Source organism: Nansenia antarctica (genome assembly GCF_963989245.1).
Source record: "Nansenia antarctica genome assembly, chromosome: 1".
NCBI classification, from domain to species: domain Eukaryota; kingdom Metazoa; phylum Chordata; class Actinopteri; order Argentiniformes; family Microstomatidae; genus Nansenia; species Nansenia antarctica.
In genome coordinates this window covers 47,014,580-47,036,167 of record NC_137674.1, presented here as the reverse complement: position 1 = coordinate 47,036,167, position 21,588 = coordinate 47,014,580, and the positions used below count along the sequence as shown (strand labels likewise).

Sequence of the window (21,588 nt, the reverse complement as noted above, 5' to 3'; positions counted from 1 at the left end):
TTCTCTCTCGCGCTCTCTTTTACTCCCTCTTTCTCTCTCTCTCTCTGTCTCTCTCATTCTCTCTCTCTTTCTCTCCTCCTGAATCAGTAATCTAGTTTTCTTAGAAGCTCTAAAGTCAATTATACCGCGGTATCCCTCGGTTACCGTGTCGTATAAGGACATGACGGACATAAAACAAGATTGCTTGCCTCACCCTTGCCTCTAACACTGTCAAGCAACTGTGTCTGTTTTAATAATACCCAGATGTCAGGGGAGGCTGGTGGAGGTAGAAATCGGAGGATGGGCTCATTGTAATGCATGGGATGGAACGAGACACGGTATCACACCTCTCCATGCATCACAATGAGCCCGTCCTTACGGCTCCTACCTCCACCAGCCTCCACAGATCAGATATTTTCTACATTGATTAGCACTTGAGAATTCAGGTCATCGACTGTACAAAACACAGGGAAATATAAAGCACTCACAATGCATCATTTAACAACAGTTCTCCAGGCAAATTCTCAGAGGCACCTTTATTATAAAGCACCATCAGACGGGTGTGTGACCTACCTCTCCTCACCTCTCCTTCTCAGCACTGTGAAGAGAGCCAGCAGCAATGAGCACGTAGGGACGCTCACGCGCAAGGAGAGCACCGGGGACGCCAAGAGCAACCGCACCCGGGCCGGCTCTACCGGGAGCAACTCCAGCGGCAAGAGAACCAGCGAAACGTACGTAACTACGTCAACGTCACGAGTCACGACGACTCGCCGTCGCCCTGTGAAGCACGAAGGTCTTGTTGACCCTCCAGTGTCTGTGTGGGATATACTGTCTTATTGTTTAGAGCCCAGCCCTAACACGCCTGATTCATCTCATTGTGGTCCAGATTGAAGATTGTCTGAAACAGGTGTGTTAGTGCTTTCCTGGAGCAAAATCTTGCACATACAGTACCTACAGTAGAATCTGCTTTGACAGAGAACAGAATACACACACACACACACACACACAAACACACACACACACACACACACACACACACACACACTATGAAGTAGAAATGTGACATAAATCCATGCATGGTTCGATGTATGGACTCACAGTTCTCTCCATTTTCGCAGCAAACAGAAGGACCCTGTGTTCAATGCAGGTAAGAGCAATAGGACCTACTAGAATCTGTTATACCAGGCTATTAGTGGCTCTCTGTGTGGTAGAGGTTAATGGCAGGGGAGGCTGGCAGAAATTGGAGGACGGGCATGTAAGGCATGGATCAGAATGCGGAATGCTATCAAACACACATTTGATACCATTCCTTTTTCCATTCCATGCATCACAATGAGCCCGTCCTCCTATTTCTACCTCCACCAGCCTCCCCTGGTTGATGGTCTTATGAGGTGTAAACATAATCCTGAGAAATGTCCTTGCGTTTTGTTTTAAGCATCTTTCCTGAAACTATATTTTCAGAAGTGCAAAACAAATGCAATGGCCAGATTTGATTTAATGTCTCTGACACTCTCACCTCCGAGAGTCACTGAAGCCTGTAATGAAATGTGCTGCTGTGCTGTGGTGTACAGCAGGGGGAGGCTGGTGGAGGTAGAAATCGGAGGATGGGCCCATTGTAATGCATGGAATGGAACACGTGTTTGATACCACTTCCTTTTCCGTCCCATGCATTACAATGAGCCCGTCCTCCGATTTCTACCTCCTTCAGCCTCCCTGGTCTACAGTACAGTGGTGAACTTGTGTTGTAATGTGCTATTGTGTTGCTTCATTGAAAACATCCATACCAATAATCATCCATCCATCCAACCAATAATCATCCATCCACCAACCAATAATCAACCGTCCTCCAACGTCCATGTGTAATCATCTTCCCCTTCTTTAAACACACATTCCTTCCGCTCCTCTCCTCCATCTCGTCATCACTCGTTTCCTCTTTCCTTTCATCAACGTGGCTAAAGGAAAATCCAGTCTCACGAGACTTATCAAAATAAGACTTATAAGATTTTCCTTTAGCGACGTTGATAGAATCCCCCCTAGGAGTCATGCACATGTTATGATTTGTATGTTTGAATTTAACTATTTATTTGTCTATTTGAGTTTGAATACATGTTTATCTGTTTATGGTTTATTTGAATACTGACAGAGCACACTGACTTATTTTGAACAAACGATAATCTTTGACCAGTAAGCCTTATACAACAGCGTGTACAGCCCCCGTACATTTCAACACCTGTTCCAAGACATACAACTGTGAAGAAAATAAAAATAAACAGTCGAAAGTTAAAAACATGATTATAGAATCCTGCAGCAGTAACCAGAAGGATTAATTAGGAAGGATTGATTAGAGGCATCTCCAGAATGTTATTGATCGTTGGGTAAATTACACTAGCGATACCATTAGGCTGATTTACTTGGGTTAGTCTGCTTGAATGAAGGGCGGGGGGGGGTTAGGGTTAGGGGGGGGGTCTGCCGGAGCCGTAATTAACCAGGTCCATATTGAACACCTGAATCAATTATGGTCCTATAATTCCCTGCAGCTGCTAGTGTTGTCTCATGCTCGTGTTGTCTCATGCTAGTGTTGTCTCAACATTCAATCCCAACAGCAGTACTTTATCGAGCAAACGGCCAAAAGGATTACACATCGAATCAACATTAAATCAAACCGGCTTGATGACCGTGCAGTCAGGGAGTCAGTCAGGGAGTCAGTCAGGGAGTCCCTCCTCTACATGTACTGTAGCACGATATTAGTCTGCTTATAATTCGAAATTATTTTTTATTATTTTTTATCAAAACTAAAATATCTAGCTCACATATTCTATTAAACCTTAATTTAGGAGTCACATTGAGTCCAAGGTCTCTTTACAAGGGAGTTCTGCATACACACAATTTACAATCATAAAAAAACATTATAAAACACAATATCAAGAAAAACAACCACTTTTTTCATCAAAGAGGAATGGAAATGAAAAGAGACAATAGAAAGGAACAGGAAGTGATGCGCATCCTCACCTGGCCCTTCTGTCTCTCTCTGTGACTCATAAGGGATGCGACGGGTGACCCACTGCAAAGGTAGGCTCTGGTCCCTGACCCCCCCTCGCCCAATCAGCAGCTCTCTGGACATGGTGTTACCTTATAAGGCCTTAGAACTAGCCTGGCTCCAGAACTGTATGTGCTCTAGCCAGATTGTTCTTGTCACACCATTCACGCTGCACACATACAGATCTGGGACCAGGCTACTATAGGGGGCAGGGGAGGCTGGGTGGAGGACGGGCTCATTGTAATGCATGGAACTCTAATGAGGAATGGTAGCAAACAAGTGTATTTCTTATTCTGTTCCATGCATTACAATGGAGTCCGTCTTCCGATTTTTACCTCCACCCTCCTCCACTGATAGGAGTGTTTCAGCTTTCCTCCCATCTCCTCTGCTCTGAGCAGTGGATAGAGGCTAAATGAGACCGCACAGGTGCATAGATCTCATATCTGGAGCTGAAGAACCCAGTTTATTGACAGGCCTTATATGAATAATTTGTACTGTTTTAGAATCTTCTGGCCTTACTGAATCGAAGTTATGGCCCAGTGTCCAGAGAGTTGCTGTAAGTCAGGGGCGGGATTTGGTCGACAGATGTGAGTGTGCTAGCATCCCTCCCCAATGCAGTTTGTTAGCCAAGAGTGGACTAACACACCCTCTCTGAGTTTTGACCGTGTGTGTGTGTGTGTGTGTTTGTTTGCAGTGATGCTGTGCTGCTATCACACTACTAGCTGTTAACTGTAGCGCAACATTCTAGAAGTGTGTTTGCTCAGCCCATAGAAACCACACAAAGAATTTTCTTGTGCACCCAGAACACTTAGAGATGATGTTCTAAGAACCCTCTCTCTTCTGAGAATTTGCATTACAAGCTGATGTCACGTCTTCACTTTTCAGCTTTTGAAATCTTTTCAGAAGTCTTCTCTTGCATGTCCTTGAGTCTGGGTTATTTGTGTGAAACCAGAAGCTAATTTAAAAAAAAAAAAAAAAAAAACTTGTTTGGTTCAATGAGTCGCCTGGACTGAAATCCATGGTCGTTTTGACTACAGATTTGATGCTGCTAGACTAAATAAGACCAATGAAATGTGAAATTACAAAAAATGAATGTGAAATTGGCACTCAAGTGAAGTGAAAAGGTGCATTAGAGTCATAAACACCATTTCTTGATACCAGAATTGGTGCTTTATTGTGGAAGATTAACCATAGTAAATTAGGCTGCCATAGTAAAATAACTCATACAGTAGGTGTTCTCGTAAAAGTATTTTTATGCCCTTGTAGTTTTCCCCCACCACTAGTTGCCCTCTAGTAGACCCAGTAGCTAGTCTCCTGCCAGTCCTGTGCTTCATTCGCGGTTGTCGTTGTGGCATAATACATACATTGTATATACAGTATATGACAGCTGTCTAACGTTGCTGTATTCTACCGACCCCTCCCTCCTTACCTTGTGTCATTGGCCCTCTCCAACTCCGCCCCCCTCACCTAGTCACTGTACAGATATATCTGAGCCGCCCGTCGAAACGGACAGGATCCGGCGACGCCCCAGAGGCTGCAGCCGTGTCTGTTGGCTCCGCCCAAAGGAGGCCTAAATCCAAGATGGCGTCTGACAAGGCTGTGAAGCCTGCCGTCAGAAAGACGCCGGCGCTCACCCTTCCGCTGAGGAAGTCAGCCAGTCAGTCCTCCTACTCCTCTTTAGACACGCCCAGTTACAGGAGCCCAATCAAATCCCCCAGCCAGTACTTCCAGATCTGTTACTAGGCGGAGGTTCTTGGACAATTCTTCTCAATCGTGTTATTAAAGCGACACTGGTTCTATTGACCAGCTCTTCAGCGGTTTCATTCCTTTGGACAGTAAATGGACATGAGAGAAACTCAATTCCTCTCCTAGATATTTAATGGAGGCCTGACTAATCTCCCAGTCAATAATTCCACATCTGTCACAGAGCTTCGTCCTGTCTACAGTACACACGTTCTCCTCCCTAGAAGATGTTTAGTTATAACCTCAAATGTAAATGGACAAAAAAAAAATGTTTATGTTTAATGTTATTGTTTGTTTCAGTTTTCTGTTCTTTTGCATGTTTTGTGTACATCAAGATGTTTTTGCCATCTTTCCACTTGTGTGTCTGCTCTGGTTAACCTGTGTGTGTTATAACCTTTACATTCTAAATGCTATAACGCTTCACAACAATACAAACTGCTTGCAGCTCATTTTGCATCATCTGTTGTTTTCTGAATGTTTTGGAATTGACTAATAAAACCGAAATCAAAGCATCTTTATCTCTCTTTGCTGATCTATAATTTTCTTCTCTAGATCAATTCCACTTTTTAAACTTTTGGTTTTTGTAAAATATATTTTCTCATGAAAGCTCATGAAATCCCTTAAATCCCCCCCCCCCCCCTCTCTCTCTCTCTCTCTCTCTCTCTCTCTCTCTCTCTCTCTCTCTCTCTCTCTGTATTTTTCCTTCATACTTAAACTCTTTAAACCCCCCCTCCTCCATCCTCCATTCTTCCCCCTCACCTTTCTCACCAGTCCATCACACACACACACCTCTCTACACTATATCGTTGCTGACTCACAATTGCCTGTCAACTGAAAGTGTCTGTTGCTCTTTCTAGAGGAAGGGTATGTGAAAATGTATTTGAAGGGACGACCCGTCACCATGTACATGCCCAAAGACCTGGTGGACACCTACTCCCTGGAAGCCAAAGCTGACCTACCTACCAAGAAACTCAAACTGGACTGGGTGTATCCTTTTCTACTGTGGTCGATTCATAACCATGACATAACTCCCCTTGGGGAATAGTGGTCACTCAACTCCACAACGTTGTGAGTCTTTGTTACTCTTTGATGAGATTTACAAAAAACAGTATGACAAATATATGACCCACCCGCCCCCCCCCAAAAAAATAGATCAAGATTGATTGTCACATGATGGCATTTTAGCATTATGTTAACAATAACAAAAGGATTACAGCTCACAACGACACAAAGGACTCAAACAGATTAAGATTGATGGTCACATGGCATGGCAACATTCCGTTATGCTCATCACCATTGGCCGGAAATTCAATGTGAATAACCAATGGATGATAATTAGGTGGGGTTGTTTGTGCACATTTATTTGACCATGATTCCATGAACTTGGCAGCAAGGCTGTGACCTCAGAGATACCAGCCTCTCATGAGGATGCATGAAATGGAATGAAGAATGGGATCTGGAATGCATGGAATGGAATGATTACCACTCCTCATTTCGTTCCATGCATTACAATGAGGCTGCACTCCCATTTCGACCTCCACCGGCCTCCACTGATGCATTCCCTCATCTTTAGAGAAGTGTTCTGCTCTCAGGGAGAGGGAGATTCAGATTGCTCTGTGGTGTAATACAGGACAATGTAGAAGTCACCCACTCCTCTCCATCCACATGGTTTTGTCTGGCTGGATGTTTCTACCCTATACTGCATCATCCACCTGGCCTGCCATTCCTGCATTCAGCAATTACACTGATCCCACAGCTGCCAGGCGGAGGAGGATAGAGTTAGCTTCTCCTCCTCCTTTCTTCATCCCCCCTCTACTCCTCTCCTCCTCCTCTGCTCCCCCTCTTCTTCTCCCTGAAAGAATCAAGGTTATTTCAGCAGAACAGAACAGATTATACAGGGATAGGAGAAAAGAGAAGAAAGCATATTTTTCGAGAAACTCCAGGAGGATGAGAGGATATGAATGTTTGGTCTTCTGTCTGTGGTTTGGTTTAGCCTCAGGGCAGAATCCAGAGCGTGGATTCTCTAAAAGAGGAATGATCTTATCTGTAGTATCTGTTTCTATCCAACTCAGAGTGGTCAGAGAGGCGGGGCTTTGCGTGATGGGAGCGATAAGATAAGATGCGATGTGTTTCCTTATTTAATTTGATTTAGATATACTCAAATGAAATAAGACTGGTTGATATAGTATAACATTCATTTTTTATTTATTTTTTATTTTTTTAAATTTCCATACATGAATATGATGCACAAGATATGATGCGTAGAAAGCAATCTACTGCACCAGCCTCATTCAATTAGAATAATGAAATAATCGTTTTAATCAAATCCGATTAAAGATACTGGTAGATGCTCTATGTATGTAGAGCTGATATCCTTTTAAAGTTGTTGGTCCTGACATGACTGTGTGTCCAGTTATGGGTACCGGGGACGGGACTGTCGCTCCAACCTGTACCTGCTGCCTACGGGGGAGACGGTGTACTTCATAGCCTCCGTGGTGGTCCTGTACAACGTGGACGAGCAGCTCCAGAGGCACTACACCGGACACACAGACGACATCAAGTGGTAAGAGACATAGAGAAGGGGTAACCTCGGGACTGGATAAACACTGTGTTACTGTAAGAGATATAGAGAGGGGCTAACGTTGGGACTGGATAAACACTGTGTTACTGTAAGAGATATAGAGAGGGGGTAACGTTGGGACTGGATAAACACTGTGTTACTGTAAGAGACATAGAGAAGGGGTAACGTCGGGACTGGATAAACACTGTTACTGTAAGAGACATAGAAATGGTAACCTCGGAGACTGTGGAACTGAGAGACACAGAGAGGGGGTCTGAATAAACACTTTTAAGTGACATGGGCAGAAGGAATACGTCATGTGCTTTATCCCTGCATCATTTCCATTGTTACTCTTTACGCTTTTCACATTACAATATACAGTATACAATGGGGTGCAAACATTTGGGCACCCCCAAAAATGTTTTAAATGTCTGTTACCATTAATCTCCAAGTGATTTACTTGTTACTCAGGCTTCAATGAGTCAGGTGAATATAATTCCAGGGTTGTACTATATATTCTGTAACTCCATGCCTTCTAAAGTATCCGACTCTAAACAACTGTCCAAGGATGTCAGAATCAAGATACACAAGATTATACAAGATTCACTTCCACCATCAAGGAGAAGGCTACAAAAAAAACTACCAATTTCCACTGTCAGAAACATCATCAGAAAATGGAAAATAAATGGAACAATTGAAGTCAAGGCAAGATCTGGAAGATCAAGAAATGTTTCAGATAGAATGGCCTGAGATCTGGTGAGAAATGCTCAGATGAAACCACACATCATTGCAAAAGAGCTGCAAAAAAGAGTAGCAGGCACCAGTCTAGTTGTTCACAAGACAACAATACAGCGTACCTTAAACAACAAAGACCTACATGGCAGAGTTGCCAGAAAGAAGCCTTTCCTACGACCTCAACACAAAATTAAGCGTCTTAAGTATGCAAAAGAAAACCTTGAGAAACCTGAAGCCTATTGGAACAATGTGCTTTGGACTGACAAAACCAAAATGAATCTTTTTGACCACAACCAAAGAAGGTATGTTTGGAGAAAAAAGGGTGAAGCATTTGTAGAGAATAATACATTGCCAACTGTTAAGCATGGAGGTGGATCCATTATGCTTTGGCGTCGTGTAACAGCTGGGGGCACAGGCAATATTATGCGGGTGGGGAAAAAAATGGATTCCACCAAATATCACAACATTCTAGGGGCTAATGTTCGAAGGTCAGTCCAGAAATTGAAGTTAAAGAGAGGTTGGGTATTCCAGCAAGACAATCACCCGAAGCTTACCTCAAAATCAACCATGAAGTACCCCCAGGAAAGACGGATGAAGGTTTTGGAATGGCCATCACAGTCCCCAGACTTCTGTGGAGAGATCTCAAACATGCCGTGCATGCAAGAAGGCCGAAGAATATTTCTGAGCTAGAGGTGTTCTGCCAGGAAAAATTCCAAAAACAAGAATTGAAAGACACAGCTGACTACAGAAAGTGTTTATAGTTGCCTTTTTCCTTGTTTTATTATTTTGAAACAGTAAGAAGTTAAAAATACAAATGAATCTTGCTTTAAAATGTGATGAAATGTGTCATGTTTAACTGTGTACCTAGAGGTTAGGTTTGCTTCTTTTCACTTAGATTTAACTAGGGGTGGCCACATCTTTGCACCCCACTGTATAGCCGTTCATTGAGGTTGACAGGAGCCTATGATTCATACATTCAGAGAGAATTGCACTACAATTTTCAGTTGGAGGAGCCACACCCAGACTATCCATTATTATTTTCCCTCCTGAGAGGTGGGATCATCATCATCATCATCATTAGATTCACAGACATCATGTTTGAGAAGTATACTGAGGTCTGCTGTTGTATTCTAGACAGCAGAGGGGGAATCGCATCACAATGTCCAGTTGGAAACACCATAACAATGTTGAAAAGACCTCTTTGTTAGCTGGCTTGTTAACTCCCACATCAATGCACATATTCGTTTCACAATGACTGTTATTATACTACATTTCATAGCTAGTGGAAGTTACAATTTCAGAGAGGCTGGTGGTGGTATGAATCGGAGGGGCGGGCTTATTGAATGGAATGATGAATGGTATCAAAGGCACGTGTTTGATACCATTCCTGATGAGCCTGTCTTCCAATTCCTATCTCCACCTGCCTCCTCCTGACTGATGTCAGTGCATATCTACCCCCTATCCTCCTCCTGTTCAGTATTCTGGTCTGGCGCAGGTAAATCACCCTGGTAATGAAGAAGATGAAGGTAAACAGCTGTCTGCTGCTGCTGCTCTGTACTACATGAGGATGATGATGATGATGATGATGATGATGATGTTGGACAGGTCATTACCGCCCTACGGACAGGGGTACTCAGGGGAGATAATGAGTGGCAGAGTAACCAGACCTGAGTTTGCCCTGCTGGGATCAACACGATAATGAACAGATATTAGTGAGATAGTTGGATGAGTCTTAGAATAGACTAGAGGTAGAAATCTGCTAAATTCATGCTACGGTTGTTGGTTCAATTCCCGCTTGGGCCATACACGAACAACGAATGTATGTACTCACTGTACCGCAGGGGAGGTGGGGGAAGGCAGACAGCGGAGGACGGGCTCATTGTAGGATGCCACTCCTCATTCCGTTCCATGCATTATAATGAGCCCAGCCTCCGATTTCTACCTTCACCAGCCTCCCCTGATGTACTCCATGTAAGTCACTTTGGATAAAAAAGCGTCTGCTAAATGGGCATTTTCACTATGATACCGTACCATAATTGCTAGCCACATTTCTACACCACGCTCAGATATAAAACATTCTCGTTGATCCTCGTCGAGGCCGCTCCCCTCTCTCAGCGGGCGCACGTCGTTAATTCTAATGTCCTCTCAGATGTTCAAAGTCTTGCTAACTGTCTGTTCCTCGTTCTGCCTCTTCCAGTCTGGCCATCCATCCGGATAAGATAACCATAGCAACAGGACAGGTGGCCGGCACCTCCTCTGACGGCAAAGTAAGGGACCCTTCCGTTCTCATACTACGGCCCGCCTCAGTTCATGTGTTTAATGATTAGAAACAAGAACAGAAATAATGAGAAAATGTAATTCGACGGTCCCCTGTGTTTTACACACACACACACACACACACACAATCACACACGCGCACACACACACACACACACAGACACACCTACACACACACACACACACACACACAGACACACCTACACACACACACACACACACGCACACACACACACACACACACACACACAGACACACACACACACACACACACACAGACACACCTACACACACACACACACATACACACACACTCACGCAGACATACACGCGCACACACACACACACACACACACACACACACACACAGACACACCTACACACACACACACACACACAGACACACCTACACACACACACACTCACTCACAGGGATCATCCTGCTAATGATGTATCTGTCCTGGCAGCAGTTGGCTCCTCATGTGCGTGTGTGGGACTCTGTCAGCCTGAACACCCTCCATGTCCTGGGTACAGGCTTCTTCGACCGCGCCCTGGTCTGCCTGGCATTCTCCAAGTCGGTAAGTACTGTAGTGGGCCTAGCTCCCTGCAAACACTACCAATCAATCGCTCTTTATCCACTTTAAATATCCCAGAGGGAGATTTGGTTTGCATAGCGATTGAGTCAATCAAATACACACTAATCCACATTCATGAAGACTGTTTGCTGCAGGGCTTTTCCCTGCTCAGACAAAAGGTTAAGAAAACCTTAGAGACCATGGGAAATCAGGGCTGACTGATTGATTTCATTGTGTGTGTGTGTGTGTGTGTGTGTGTGTGTGTGCGTGTACGTGCTATGTGTGTGTGTGTGTGTGTGTGTGTGTGTGTGTGTGTGTGTGTGTACGTGCGTGCGTGTGTGTGTGCTATGTGTGTGTGTCTGTACAGAACGGAGGCAACACGCTGTGTGTCGTGGATGACTCCAACGACCATGTCCTCTCTGTGTGGGACTGGCAGAGAGAGGAGAGACTGGCGGATGTCAAGGTGAGTCAAGACCGTGGTTAAAACATGTTCCTTACACAGACAAAGACACAAGGTGGTTTAACTTGTGAAATTCATTTTCATTTTTGGCATTTAGCTGGCATTTAGCAATCAATACATTTGACTAAGCAAGTGAATCATCAATCCACCTGTCGTAGCAGGAAGAGTAATCTAGCTCAGGTCCTGGGCCATTGGCAGTCCCCGTGATAGAAAGAAAAACTGACACTGGAGAAACAGAGAAACAGTGCAGGGGGGGCAGTAGAAGTCTTGGGTGACACAGTAAAGGGGAACAGCGGGTGTCTCGGGAGACGCAGTGCTGGGGGTAGTAGATGTCTCAGGAGGAGCAGTTACGGTGTAACCTGAAGAGATGGGTCTTCAGTTTCCTACTGAAGATGGGTAGTGACTCTGCAGTTCTGACAGCCGTGGGAAGCTCATTCCACCAGCGGGGAGCCAGTGTAGTAGAAATGTAGAAATGACGGCGACAGTAAGTTCCAGTATCCACACTAGCCTTGCATTGGGACTGCATGGCCAACATGACTTCATTCTTAGTGGTACGATATGTGGATATTGGAACACAACCACTGACTGTCTCTGTGTTATTGGTATTGGTAGTCTTTTTTCTGTTCAGTGTGTCTTTGTAATCCTGTGAGGTTGTGTGGGAACGTGACTGGACAAGAACATCAAATATTCCTTCATTCATATTCTTCCATTCATATTCTTTCATTCATATTCATCCATTCATATTGCAAAATTCCCGTAAGTTTGGGAAACTTTCCGCTAATATCCATATTCCATATGGAAAATTACGGGAATTCTTCAAACCCTATTCCTGACACTATACTCTAGCCTCGTACATACAGACTGTCATGTGGACTAACGCCTGTCTCTGTATGTCCTGTGCCAGTGCTCCAACGAGTCAGTGTTTGCAGCAGACTTCCACCCCACCGACACCAACATCATCGTCACCTGTGGGAAGTCTCACCTCTACTTCTGGACCGTAGAGAGAGGGACCCTGGTGAAGAAACAAGGCCTGTTCGAGGTATGACGCGAGATTTCTCATCATGTGCTGTGCTGTCGTCAGGGGAGGCTGGTGGAGGTAGACATCAGAGGACGGGGGGGGGGGGGGGGGGGCGTTGGTAATGCGTGGAATGGAATGAAGAAGGAAGTTTGACACCATTCCTCGTTCCGATACCATTCTTTATTCCATGCCATGCATTACAATGAGCCCTGTCGTCCGATTTCTACCTCCACCAGTCTCCCCTGATCGTACACTCAGATTCTCATCTTCACTGTACTTGAGTATAGAGAAAAAGTGACATTATTATTGGACAGACGGTGTCGCCTCAGTTCCCTAGATTATCGATGTCATGTTACGTGGAAATCAGTTCAGATTTATAATAACTGTAAGATGTTGTATTTTTCGATCTATTTGCATGCGTCTGTTTCTGTGTGTTTGCTGACTGTCATGCTGTTTCTGTGTCTGCCCTGAGGTAATAAAGTGATATTTATGTCTCTTGCAGAAACAAGAGAAGCCCAAGTTTGTGTTGTGTGCGACTTTTTCAGAAAATGGAGACATCATAACAGGAGACTCCAGTGGCAACATACTGGTGTGGGGAAAAGGTACAGCAACATGGCCACTCAGTGCAATGACATCACAACAACACGTTACAGCTGAGGAGTGTGTAACCTTTGTAAACACATTCCAGTGCGGGAACAAGGAAAGCATTTCATCTAAGGAATTGGGAGCTGTAATGCTTTGTACACATACTTCAAATATCACTCAAAGCAAAAGCAAAGGGAAGCAAAACAAACAAGATGTGGAGTATTCTATTGCAGTCTTCTCCCTTATATTCAGCGTAGTGTTATTGTAAAGGCTGTACGATGCTGAGGTAGTGAATGGTTTTAGCGCTTTGAGGCGTTTCATTCTGAGAGTGTTGTCATGAGTTTGGGGGTCAAGGCAGGGTCAAGCCCAGAATAGAACAGTCATGTCTTGTGAGAGACACTCCTTCTGACCATGGGACGAAATAACACATATCTTCTTTTCCTTCTCTTTCTCTTTCTCACTCTCTCTCTCTCTCTCTCTCTCTCTCTCTCTCTCTCTCTCTCTCTCTCTCTCTCTCTCTCTCTCTCTCACAGGCACTAACCGTATTAGCCACGCCATTCAGGGTGCACACGAGGGCAGCATCTTTGCACTGTGTATGTTGAGGAATGGCACACTGGTGTCAGGCGGAAAAGACCGGAGACTCATCTCCTGGGATGGGAGCTACCACCAGATCCAAACTGTGGAGGTGAGACACAACCAATCACTCAACCCAAACCCAATCAATGAGTTTATCTCTATAGTGAAAAAGAAAAGAAAAAACACTGTTCCAACATGCTGAACAGTGACCTGAGCCTAGCCCCCTAAGAGCGAGCAGAGGCCGCACAGTTCCATGGAAACAACTCGCTGTTGAAGAACCCTTCAAGCGAGGAGGAACCAGCCTCCCATTGTGTAGCAAAGACCATATCTGTACCAGGCTACATTCTAAACCCCAGTTTTACATGGTATTATCCATTGCCAGAACGAGACATGAATAAGAAGCTCATAATTGATGTGGCTGTAGGCCCTAACCTCATTATCCAATAGAGACTACATTATAACCATCTAATGTAGTAATGCCATGCTTAAGCGCCCCTGCAGCTCAGGCAAGGTCTAGGCCATAACATGAATTAATGAATAGGTGCATCTAGCACAGACACATTCTGCATACTGAGCACTGGATGCATCATTATTGCCAAAGACCAGAGCAAGCTTGTTAAGAGCGGTTTTTGGTTTATGTATTTCAATGGTCATGTTGATTCTGTATCTTATTTATAAATTGTACAATCCCCCGGATGACAGGATCCTTTATTGAGGTCTTATGCCTGATACCTCTACCTCAGTAGAGGACGCGTGTGCGTCATTTCGGCGGCCATGGTTAACAGGTTAGAGTAGCCACACAGTGTGAGATAGAGGTATCTGCAGAGGTAGAGGTATCTGCAGAGGTAGAGGTATCTGCTGAGGTAGAGGTATCTGCAGAGGTAGAGGTATCCAGCGTGGACCAGGGGCGTTAAACTCCAACCGACAAGACAAAGTACACAATCCTCATAATGATACAGTATTCCCCTCCACCTTCCTCAGGTCCCAGAGCTGTTTGGCCCTGTACGCACCATAGCCGAGGGCAGAGGAGAGAGTGTGCTCATCGGGACCACTAGGAACTATGTCCTACAGGGCAGTTTATATGGAGACTTCACCCCGATCACACAGGTTGGTAACAGATCTGTATCAACGGATTGAGGAATGGTATCAACCCGTTTGCGTTGCATGAGTATGTCCTCCGATTTCGACCTCCTATACAGTATATGACGACATTTGCGGTGATTATACTGTAATACAGTATAATCACCGCAAATGTCGTATAGTATACAGTATGTCAAGTTTAGAGTGCAGAACTGATGACGGACTAAAGTTGGCACAGATGGACTAATGAAGTATTACTCCTCTCCTCCCCTCTCCTCTCCTCTCCTCCCCTCCCCTCTCCTCTCCTCTCCTCTCCTCTCCTCTCCTCTCCTCTCCTCCCCTCTTCTCCTCTCCTCCCCCCCTCTCCTCTCCCCCCCGCCTCTCCTCCCCTCCCCTCCCCTCCTCTCCCCTCCCCTCCCCTCCTCTCCCCTCCCCTCCTCTCTCCTCCCCCCCTTCCTCTCCTCTCCTCTCTTCTCCTCTCCTCTCCTCTCCTCTCACCCCCCCCTCTCTCTCTCTTCTCCTCCTCCAGGGACATACAGATGAGTTGTGGGGTCTAGCGGTCCATCCCTGCAGGTCTCAGTTCCTCACCTGTGGCCACGACAAACAGATCAGCCTCTGGGACTCTTCCTCACACCAGCCTGTCTGGACCAAAACTATGGAGGTAGGGACACAGCGCCATCTGGTGGACGACTATGAACATCACACACTGATTCTTATAATGACTCTTGCCAGGGGAGAGGATGAGTCCAGGCCTCGGGAGGCTGCTGTCCTGCTGGGTTTAGTGTCTCTCTCATTGGGAGTTAATGACTCAGAGAGGGAACACACCTGGCTCCTTAAGTCTCAATTAGTCACTGATTGGTGGGAATAAATGAAATCCAGCAGGACAGCAGCTGTTGGAGCATCTGATTGAATTACTCTGCTGCCACAAGCCGTTAATTATCAATCTTCTCTGAAAGCTTCTGTATTTTTGTGGATTATAATAGTTTTTTTTCTTCAGATGGTGGTTATCAATGTGAAGTGAAATGTAATAGAGTCAGGGAAGGCTGATGATGGTAGAAATTGGAGGCCAGGCTCATTGTAACGCATGCAGAATGAGGAATGGTAGCATGGTTAGGGTGCAGTATGGAGACTTATCTTGTTTCATTTCTGGTCAGGATGCTGCCCAATCCACTGGCTTCCATCCCTCTGGCTCAGTGGTTGCTATAGGAACGCAGACCGGCAGGTAAGGAGGAAGTACTTGAGGAAGAATCTCATTAATTAACGTCAATCATAAAAGCCACAGAGATCAGATTTGATATAAAAATGCAATTATTGAAATGTCAGTTGAAGGGTGTGTTGCTTGTGAGGAGAATATTTTATATTTTATATTCCAGAGGGTCAATTTTCTGCACAGCAGATACAGTCAGCCCAAATACAATATTTACAATATTGCAATAGTTACAATATTTAGACATATAATAACATAATATGACAACAATATCTTGTATCCTACAGGTGGCTTGTCTTGGACACTGAGACTAAGGATCTGGTCACAGTCCACACTGATGGAAACGAACAACTGTCTGTTATGAGCTTTGCTCCAGGTAAGACATCTGACCATGTACATATATAATCCAGTACATCATTGGTTCTGACCAAATCGTTTTAGTTTTGAATAGGACAGCTTTATGGACAAGCACAGTAGCCTGGTCTAGATCTGTGTACTAGCCTACACTGTGTACTGGGGCAGCAGGAGGTAGAGCCGCCGTCTAATGATCGCAAGGTTGGCAGATCGGTGGTTCGAGCCCCGGCTGGCCACATGTCGAAGTGTCCTTGGGCAAGACACTGAACCCCAAATTGCTCCCAGTGAGTGGGCTGGCGCCTTGCATGGTAGCTTGCCGCCATTGGTGTGTGAATGTGTGTGTGAATGGGTGAATGAGAGGCCGTTGTAAAGTGCTTTGGATAAAGGTGCTATATAAGTGCAGTCCATTTACTCCCCTGTTAATGTCAAGACAACCATAGTCAAGTTTAGTTGGCTACTAAAGAACATTTCAATCTCTGGAGTGAAAGAGACACATCAACAATGTTTAGCTGGATACAATAAATGTGAAGTCAAAAAGTTGAAAAGTTTCCCTTTAACATTGACTGAACAAGAACAACATTTTGACATGTGATGCTTTAATGGCACACTGTGCATTCTGACCTCTCTAATGTCCTGTCACACACTCCAGATGGCAACTTCCTGGCGATCGGTTCCCACGACAACTACATCTACATCTACGCCGTGTCTGAGTGTAGCCGGAAGTACAGTAGAGTGGGAAAGTGCTCGGTGAGTGGATTTATTTATAGTAGCACAGACACAGATACATGCACACACACACACTCTCTCCCTTATCATCTCCGCAGCATGAGTTGAGATATAAAACAAGCCCATACTCAGCATAATGCATCATCAGAGCACTCTGAAAGCAACTGTCATACTGTACAGCCGCATTGCGACTGAGGCTGGAATTCAATCAAACACGCATTCTGGTATCGACAGGATATAGCAGCTTCTTTATGTGCATGTCCGGTAGTGTGTAAACAAAGACGCTGCATTAACAACGTTGCTCTCTCTCTTTCTGTCTGTCTGTCTTTTTCCATCCCCCCCTTCTGACTGTCTGTCTCCCCCCCCCCCACCCCCTCTCTCTCTCAGGGTCATTCCAGTTTCATAACTCATCTAGACTGGTCTGTGGACTCTCAGTATCTGATGTCTAACTCAGGAGACTACGAGATACTGTACTGTAAGTGTGCTGCAGCAGACCGCTGGCCAGCCCTTGCTGTGTGTCACATGGACTATAACTCACTATGACCAGAGGTCATTCATTGAGATTTACGGTGACACCTCGATTTCGGAGCTCGTTTGAAACAGAGATATAAATCTCAATGTGACTCCTCTGGTTAAATCGCAAACAAAACATCCTCTATTCTTTAACAGTATTATGTAGGCTAATCTGTCCACGATGGACAGTATGTCAGTATGTATGTCTGCTGCAGTGGAGGCTGGTGGAGGCAGAAGTCGGAGGACGGGCTCATTGGAATACACGGGGTGGAATGAGGAATGATATGAAACACGTCCGTTCCTCATTCCATCCCCCGTGCTTTACAATGAGCCCGTCCTCCGACTTCTACCTCCACCAGCCTCCCCTGGTTTGCTGTGTGAGTCTGTCCTGTGATTGATGTCTATGTCCCCCCCCAGGGATCCCGTCGGTGTGTAAGCAGGTGGTGAGTGTGGAGACCACCAGAGACATCGACTGGGCCTCCTCCACCTGCCCTCTGGGCTTCACCGTGTTTGGTAGGCATACCCTCCTGTGTTTGGTAGGCATACCCTCCTGTGTTTGGTAGGCATACCCTCCTGTGTTTGGTAGGCATACCCTCCTGTGTTTGGTAGGGATACCCTCCAGGCAGCAACAGGACAAACTGTCTGCTGGACATTTATGACCACTAATAGTTTATAGTCCCACACACACTCTCTATCTCTCTCTCTCTCTCTCTCTCTCTCTCTCTCTCTCTCTCTCTCTCTCTCTCTCTCAAACACACACACACACACACACACACACACACACACACACACACTCTTGTTAATAGACGCACTAAGAAGGCATGGATGCATAAGCAAGTGTGGTTGAATTTGGTTTCTTCTTAGTTTAATATTGAAGCACAAGGAGATAAGAAGGATCAATAGCTTTAAGCCTTTATTATGATTACAATGAGGTCATCAGGTCCATAGCAGTTGCAAATGCTATAGATATATCAAAATGGTGATGATCTGAACATCTCTGACAAAACAGTGGTTAGGGATAGGGGCATCTAGGGGCGGCTCTGTTGCAGGAGGTAGAGCTGGCGTCTAATGATCGCACGGTCGGCAGATCGGCGGTTTCGAAACCCGGCTGGCCACATGTCGAGGTGTCCTTGGGCAAGGCACTGAACCCCAAATTGTCCCCAATGAGCGGACCGGCGCCTTGCATGGTAGCTTGTCCCCATTGGTGTGTGAATGTGTGTGTGTGAATGGGTGAATGAGAGGCCATTGTAAAACACTTTGGAATAAGGCGCTATGTAAGTCAAAACCAAAACCAAACAGTGGGTTTTATGCCCCATAGACCCCCTCCCCCTCGGTCACACTGACCTTGGCACAAAGAGTGATGACTGGAACAGAGTATTAGGAAACTGCACCACAGAAAGTGGGAATGTACATAAACAACCCCTCACACACATATTTCCAAGAATTTAACAGTTCTGGCAAAAACAGATTCCCATTGGCATTCCCATTGTTCATAATCAGAGGCTGATTAACCCTTAGTAGACACTTTTTTCCCCACCACACATGTACTGTAGGAGAGTGTAGGGTTAGGGTTAGGGGCTGTAATATCAGTATAACCAGTCCTCTAACATGACTTGTGTTCCCCAGGGTTATGGCCAGACGGTTCAGACGGGACGGACATCAACGCTGTCTGCAGGTCCAGTGACACCAGACTACTGGTCACAGGAGACGACTTTGGAAAAGTCCACCTCTTCGCATACCCCTGCTCACAATTCCGGGTAAAAACAGAACTCTAACAGGGTCGAATTCCCAGACCAGATAGCCATCTACACAACGGAGAGAATCTGTGTTGTGAAAACATCTCAATGTAATTTCTCTTCCCGCCTCTCTCTCCCCTCAGGCTCCCAGTCACGTCTACGGCGGCCACAGCAGTCACGTGACCAACGTCCACTTCCTGTTTGACGACAGCTGCCTGGTTTCCACGGGAGGGAAGGACATGAGCGTCATGCAGTGGAGGATAGTGTGAACCGCTCCGCTAGCTAGCTAGCTAGCCAGACAGATACAGATAGGCCTACAGCTTTCTGGAGGACAGAAGACCCGTTGGGTCTCTTTGGATCAGAGGCCTCTCCTTAGGGGGCTTCCCTGCACTCAGATCCACATGTTGGGAAGGCGGGGGTGGGGGTGGGGGTAGGGTTGGGGGAAGAGCGTTGTAACAACAAGGTGGATGTGGCGGGAGAACATGGTGAATACGACAGACAGTAGTACCTTTGTTGTTGTTGTTGTTGTTGTTGTTGTTATTGTTATTGTTGTTGTTGTTGTTGTTTTTTGCGTTATGTTTGACCTGTCCTCCTTTATTTTGTATCTCACAACTCCAGGGGAGGCTGGTGGAGGTAGACATTGGAGGACGGGCTCATTGTAATGCATGAAACGGAATGAGGAATGGTTCCGTTCCATGCGTTATACTGAGCCCGGCCTCTGATATCTACCACCCAGCAGCCTCCACTGCACGACTCAGGAAACCAACAGAACAGTAGAAGCTGCAGCTCTGAGCTCTTCCCGACCCCATATCAGTGATTCCCTCTCCTCTCTCTGGCCCAGGGAAAGACTAAGAGAGATGTTTATTGATGGTATCATGAATTTGAACTAGGCTCCTGTCAAAGGAAGCACATACGAGTATAGTAACATCAACACAGCATGATTGCTTTGTCTTTCATCATGTAGTAGGCATACATGCCAGTAACTACTGCAGGTTTACCCCCCTAACCATTGGTTCATTGCAAATGCCTAATCAGCCAATGGGAAATGCATTGTGTCAGGCTAGAATATTATGGCCCCAGCTCACTGCTGCTATTCTGTGGCTTCCTGAGGTACTGCATGGTTTTTAAGTGATTTCAGTCAGTCATATTGAACTGACTATCCATTTCACCTTTTATTCTAAATAATCAAACTGTCACTTAACTTCAATGAATTGAACACTAAATGAATACTAAATGAAAATGACACAGGAATGAAGGCCTGTTGACAAGGCTTCAATTGGTGAGGCTGTGATGTGCTTCCAAGTGCAGTATCCCCAAATGATTTCCTTAAAATCCTATAATAATAATAATAATAATAATAATAATAATAATAATTACACATCATCTACTGTTAATATTACTACTTGTGTTTTCCCTTTCTTGCGAATCCTTGTATAGTTGCTGAACTGGTTGTGTAAATAAGAGGTTTGTAATGATCAGACCATTGCACTGTAAACTGTTTACTTCATGTGTGTGACCCCCTATTATGTACTGACTGTCTGTCTGTCTGTCTGTCTGTCTGTCTGTCTGTCTGCCACTGGCAAGCACCCTCTCCCAGGCTGAAGGATAGCTAACTTCTCATATGACGTATCTGCAACACTAACTTTGTCTCTGACTCTTCTTCACTAGGCATCATGGGAGGCTGGTGGAGGTAGAAATCGGAGGACAGGCTCATGGTCATGCATGGAACGGAATAAGGAATAGCAATAGCATTTCTCATTCAATTCTCTGCATAATGAGCGAGTCCTCTGGTTTCTGCCTCCACCAGCCTCCCATAGTCTACCCACTCATGAACAAACATGTCACATGAATTTACAGTGTCTTCTCCTCACAGCCAGCCAGAAGTCATATCTCACTCAGTTAGCCTTTCTGTACACTGATATTGTCATTCACACAGGGTTACATAGTCTGATAATAATAAATAATACTAAATAATCAAAAGCATGTCTACAGCAAACTTGGTTTGACCTGCTACAGTATTGCACACCTAATCATATTGACGGGACATGCATATGGAGATTTGTGTGACATCATTGTAACTACAATGAAATAATTTCACTGACCTCCAGTCCTTTTGTAATGTATCATTTTAGAGATGTTGGTTTGGTTAGAGTTGGTTATGGAATGTTAACAAAGTGTAGTACCTTGCAGGGAGGGTTGGTTGACCTCTTAATCGATGATATGAACATATGATGTTGACATTATGATGTGGATCACTATACCATTAAGAGTGTTTGTCAAACGGTTTAAACGCATCCACAACACTTAAACAGTTCCAACATCTGTTTGACAGTAAAACACAATTGCAAATTCCTTCGAAACTGTGTCTGACTATTTTTGTCCTATTTGTCCTAGTGTTTTATGTGTTATTGTTATATATCTGGGTGG

The 21,588-nt window shown here is 45.0% G+C and overlaps 1 protein-coding gene across 3 annotated transcripts in view; it reads left to right on the top strand.

Annotated features, from left to right (window-relative positions):
- The window catches only part of eml1 (EMAP like 1), a 65,006-nt gene extending 45,450 nt beyond the window's left edge, over positions 1–19,556 (top strand). For 2 of the 3 annotated variants that reach the window (XM_080531710.1, XM_080531708.1), the window contains exons 4-22: positions 576–710; positions 1,098–1,126; positions 5,617–5,746; positions 7,173–7,322; positions 10,252–10,321; positions 10,799–10,909; positions 11,274–11,369; positions 12,271–12,405; positions 12,887–12,986; positions 13,503–13,654; positions 14,527–14,652; positions 15,155–15,286; positions 15,780–15,847; positions 16,120–16,208; positions 16,836–16,933; positions 17,300–17,387; positions 17,843–17,938; positions 19,052–19,182; positions 19,305–19,556. In XM_080531710.1, coding sequence (XP_080387836.1) covers positions 576–710; positions 1,098–1,126; positions 5,617–5,746; positions 7,173–7,322; positions 10,252–10,321; positions 10,799–10,909; positions 11,274–11,369; positions 12,271–12,405; positions 12,887–12,986; positions 13,503–13,654; positions 14,527–14,652; positions 15,155–15,286; positions 15,780–15,847; positions 16,120–16,208; positions 16,836–16,933; positions 17,300–17,387; positions 17,843–17,938; positions 19,052–19,182; positions 19,305–19,430 — 2,062 coding nt within the window. In that variant the 3' untranslated portion in view covers positions 19,431–19,556. The remainder of the gene's footprint in view (positions 1–575; positions 711–1,097; positions 1,127–5,616; positions 5,747–7,172; positions 7,323–10,251; positions 10,322–10,798; positions 10,910–11,273; positions 11,370–12,270; positions 12,406–12,886; positions 12,987–13,502; positions 13,655–14,526; positions 14,653–15,154; positions 15,287–15,779; positions 15,848–16,119; positions 16,209–16,835; positions 16,934–17,299; positions 17,388–17,842; positions 17,939–19,051; positions 19,183–19,304) is intronic. The other variant, XM_080531709.1, reaches the window with a different exon arrangement.
- Positions 19,557–21,588: the final 2,032 nt, after the last annotated feature.